The 5,157-nt window shown below is 45.0% G+C and overlaps 1 protein-coding gene across 1 annotated transcript in view; it reads left to right on the plus strand.

Annotated features, from left to right (window-relative positions):
• Positions 1-4,899, plus strand: part of Trim16 (tripartite motif containing 16) — a 23,108-nt gene extending 18,209 nt beyond the window's left edge. Inside the window, exon 5 of the mRNA XM_029545804.1 lies at positions 2,148-4,899. Within this exon, the coding sequence (XP_029401664.1) occupies positions 2,148-2,908 (761 nt within the window). The 3' untranslated portion in view covers positions 2,909-4,899. The remainder of the gene's footprint in view (positions 1-2,147) is intronic.
• The last annotated feature ends 258 nt before the right edge of the window (positions 4,900-5,157 follow it).

The raw sequence follows: 5,157 nt of genomic DNA on the forward strand, positions 1-5,157 counted from the left end.
GAGGAGGAGGAGGAGGAGGAGGAGGAGGAGGAGAAGGAGGTAGGAATATCGTAAGTGTTTGAAACCTCAAAGTTCATTCCCAGTGACACATCTCCAACAAGCTCACATCTCCTAATCCTTCCCAAACAGATCCACTAACTGGGGACCAAGTATTCAAATATATGGGCCATTGGGGGCCATTCTCATTCAAACCACCGCATTGGCCTAAAGTTGAACCCAGGAGCACAGATGTTTCCATATGTTCTAGTGTCCTTTCTGTTGCTGTGATAAACCACTCTGAACAACAGAGATGTAGGGGAGGAGAAGATTTACTTCATCTTACATTCTGGGTCACAGTCCATCATTAAGGAAAGTCAGGGCAGGAATTGAAGGCAGGAACTTGAGGCAGAAACCATGAGGGAATGGTGCTTGCTAGCTTGCTCAGTCACAGCCCTAGGGCTTAGGTAGCATTCTTATTCAGCCTAGAGATGGCACCTCCCACAGTGTGCTGGGCCTTCCCCACCTCCAGCTTGCCTGCAGACCAATGGGATGGAAGTGATTCTATGGAGGCTTTCCTCTTAGGTGACTCCAGGCTACTTGAGTTGACAGTTAAAGCTACCTGGGACCCTTGTTTCCTGAGTCCTTGCTAATGTGTACCACTCCCTCAGGCTTTCTTTACATTTTAAGATTTGGGCGTTTTAAAAAGTCCCGACCATTTGCTATGTGGTTCATTTTTAAGTCTGTCCTTATAAGACCTTTTTTTTACTGCACTGATGTGCTCTGGAAGCATCTTGTTTTGTGACTCAGGGTCTCAGTATAGATGTAGCCCAGGCTGGCTCAGGGTCTCAGTATGGATGTAGCCCAGGCTGGCTTTCCCTGCTCCTCTTGCCTCTGCCTCTCAAGAACTTCAATTAGAGATGCATGCCCATGCCCAGCTGTTACCCTTTTCAAAAGCACTGTACTTCTAGTGCCCACATGGGAGCCCACAACTGTCTGTAATTCCAATTACAGGGGATCCAACATCCTCTTCTAACCTCTGAGGGCACCAGGCAGGCATGTGGAGCACAAACATACATATAGGCAGACATTTATAGACAACAAATAAAAGCATGACATTTCTAAGTGTTGCTTTGTGGTAGATTAAGTTTAGGAGAACTTATTATACAACACATACTGTAGACTTGAAAAAAGGAAGTATCCTCCGCACCTATATACAACAGCAATGAGTATGATATATGTGAGGTTACACATTAACCAGCCTGTGTTAGTCATTCCATTATGTATACGTATTACAAAATATCGTGTATAATAAACACAAGCACCTCTTTCGTGTCAATTCAGAACTTCAAGTGAGAAGGTCCTTCGGGATAGTCCACAAGTTCACAAGGTTTCACTTCCCAGCTGAAGGGATTTCCTTGTAGCCAGTGCTCATCTTGGTGACGTCCTTCTGGAATTTGCCAGTGAGGCTTGCTTCTGCTCTACTCTGGGGAGCATCCGCCGGCCCCCCTTTCTCCCTGGCTATTATGTGGGCCTCAGCAACCCACAACTCTCGCTCCTGCTGCAGTGCTGCATGGCTCGGAATGTCTTGGCCTCCACACAAGGTTATTCCCTCCGTTTCCTTTCAGAAACACATGCATAGTTTAGAGAGAAGCATAATTAATACCATATACCAAATGCCACTTGGTTTTTAAAATGAAAAGTTAAGGATATCTTTGTGTAATTTGTCTTTCTTTATAACTAGTTTTACACACATTTAACATTTTGAATATTATTTTAGGTAGCAATACAAAATATCTTTTGAAAGATTATTCTTATTGTAGACACACTTAGGGCACTAATCCAGCTAAGATTTTGCCTTTGGCTTAGATGCAGGTGATGCAGGAGTCTTGGGAGGAGTGGCTGGAGTCCACGGGACCTTCTGCTGTCTGGAGGGATGAGGGCAAAGAAACAGGAGAAATGATTTTGTGTGTGATTGGAGTGGTTGTGGTAATAGTTTTTTGGGATTGCACTTGACAGCATGTTTAAGGCTTTACCATGTTAAATGTTGGTCAAATGCTTAGCAAATGAATGAGCGGGTCAGATGTATGTGTACAAGAACCTGAATCTCTGCACTCATCTCAGATGTGTGCAATAGTGCAATGAATGAATGAGTTAATTTCTTCATTCAGCTCAGATGTTACAGCAGGTGACAATCAACTTGAGCTGCAGAAAGCTCCACTGGTGTTCACCTACCCCTTGTCCTAGGGGAGCACTGGATGGGTCAGTGAAACCAAATGATGGGTGTTTTCTCATGTGTGCCTTGCGGAGGTCACTTGAGTTTAAAGCTGTCTTCTGTGTTTCCTCAGATGCATGTGACATCACGTTTGACCCAGACACAGCACACAGGTACCTTCGCCTGCAGGAGAACAACCGCAAGGTCACCAACACCACGCCCTGGGAACACCCCTACCCGGACCTCCCCAGTAGGTTTCTGCACTGGCGTCAGGTGCTGTCCCAACAGAGCCTGTACTTGCACAGATATTATTTTGAGGTGGAGATCTCTGGAGGTGGCACCTATGTTGGCCTGACCTGCAAAGGCATTGACCGTAAGGGGGAGGAACGGAACAGCTGCATTTCTGGAAACAGCTTCTCCTGGAGCATTCATTGGAATGGGAAGGAGTTCACAGCCTGGCACAGTGACACAGAGACCCCGCTCAAGGCCAGCCCCTTCAGGAGGCTCGGCATCTATGTAAACTTCCCGGGAGGAATCCTTTCCTTCTATGGCGTAGAGTATGATGCTGTGACTCTGATTCACAAGTTTGACTGCAAGTTCTCAGAGCCGGTCTATGCTGCTTTCTGGCTGTCTAAGAAAGAAAACGCCATCCGGATTGTGGATCTGGGAGAGGAGCCCGAGAAGCCAGCTGGGTCCTCCGCGGAGGCTGCTCCCTAGATTCTAGGATCTGCCTCCCAGGGGTTGCTAACTGTGACAACTGGGCAGCAGCTGGTATTTTAAGGTGGACAGAAATACCTGCTGATGGTAGTTGGCTTTAGAAACAGTGGGTCTTGAATGAACTTTCCCGCCTGCTTCCCAAGACAGTTCTTGCATGAATGCAGACACTCTTAAGACACCAAAGCCTCTCCTCACATCGTCTAGTGAGGGTCTCCTCCTGTCTGCTCAGGCGATTGTCACCTGTCACCCAGAAATTCCAACTTAGGGTCTTCAAACCCTAACAAGACTGCACAGGGATCCTAGTAAATCACAAACACATCGCTGCATGTTTCTGACATACTCTCCAGCGTTTGTAGTGCTTTCTCTTTGTTAGTTCATGCTATCTTTATGGGGTAAATGTTTACATTGTCCTCATGATACACATTAGGGGATGGTGGCCAGGTTGGTCAGCTAACTTGTCTGGTCAGCCAATAAATGGGGGGAGGGGAGCAGAGCTGGGATTCAAGTCTGTTGTTGAACTTGTGACTGATTACATGTTACGCTTACCTCATCAGATCATGAATGTTATGCCTAAGGGGTAAACCACACGCTAAACCGCATAGCCAACAGTCTTGAGCATCCCTCTTAAGAGTTTGGTTTTTTGTTTTTTTCTGAATGGGCCAGGCTCAACTTGTTCATCCAGCCTTGCACCATCTGAGCGTGCCCCCATCCCTGACACATCAGCAGCATCAGCAGCAGGATCAGCATCAGCAGCACAAAATGGTTTTGAACAGCAAGATTTAGAATAAACGTTTTAGCGAGGTCCTTTTGAGAGGGGTAGTCATCCTCTCTGCTAAGGTTACCAGACTTCATGGACTTGTCTATTTTCTTGCACAAAGGGATAGTTTCTCAGGTATTTGGGGACAGTGTTCACCTCTCCCAGGAGCTATGCCTGTGTGCTCGTGCTAAGTTGATACTTTCCACGGTGATCCCACTTTTCCCTGACACCCTGTTGATGACTTCATTCTCCTTTAGACAGATGATGAACATCCATCAAGCCTTTATGCACAGCATCTCAAAATGGATTTCTATTGCCCTAGCCTGAAGTCCCTGGTGGGCTTTACCAGAAATATTACTTTCATGTCTTTTCCCTCGACCTGTGTCATGGCAAATCTTCTTCTTCAACCAGTCTCATGATCCTGACTCAACTGTGTGTTACTTCAGACTTATCTGACTTGAGTCTAAGACTCCACGTCTTTGTCTCTAAGGACTTAAATGCTTTACACCTGTGTCCTCATGTCACTGCCCTGCACTGAGATACTTCCATGATCTAGTGCATTTCCTCTCCTTTCAGCAGAAATAGTTTCCCTGCAGAGTCAACGGCCTTCTCTCAAGTCTAAACCCTGGTTCAGAGTTATTATTATTCAGTTTATGAGGGCCAACACACACTAGCTTCTCAGTAGAACTGTGCAGTGGCAGGGCTCACTGTTCGCCTCCCTTGCCCACTGAACACGATCAAAGAGCTTTTCTTCTCTTCTCTTTGTTTCTTTCCTTTTTATTTGCGATAGGGCCTCATGACGTGGCCCAAGCTGGCCTGGGATACACTATATATTCTCGGCTGGCCCCAGACTCAGTTCTCTTTTCTTAGCTTCCAAATGCTCAGGTTATAAGCATGAGTCACCTATGCTCAGCTCCGCTCCACAAAAGACCTCTTCAGCGGCAGAAATCAGTGTCTGAATTTCTTGGATCTAGCAGTTAAAGAATACTCCCCAAAAGAGAAAATCATGTCTTCCTGGCCTGCCCTTTCTTTTCTTTTTTTAAAAGTTTTTTTTTTTTTGTCTTGAACTTTATTTTTAATTGACACACAATAACTGTGTACTTATGGAATTCAGTGTGGCTTTTCAAGACATGTATGTCATAATAACCAAGTAAGAACATATACTTATTCCTATACCAAAGAATATTTATTTATTATAAGAACACTTCAAATCCTGTCTTCCAATTGTTTTGAAATAAACCTGCTTAAAAATTTTTTTTTGCTAGTATTTGTCACTTGCATTACTACAGACTATTTGAGAAACTGCTTCAGAATTCTGCTTTAGAGTAATGGCACATTTGTGAGTCTGTTATTTCCAGAAGATTTTTTTTTTTTTGAGACCTGAGATTACAGGTGTGTGTGCTCTGTCTGGTGAGATTACAGATGTGTGCACACTGTCTGCTGAGATTACAGATGTGTGTGCTCTGTCTGGTGAGATTACAGATGTGTGTGC

This window comes from Mus pahari, chromosome 14 (assembly GCF_900095145.1).
Source record: "Mus pahari chromosome 14, PAHARI_EIJ_v1.1, whole genome shotgun sequence".
Taxonomy (NCBI): Eukaryota; Metazoa; Chordata; class Mammalia; order Rodentia; family Muridae; genus Mus; species Mus pahari.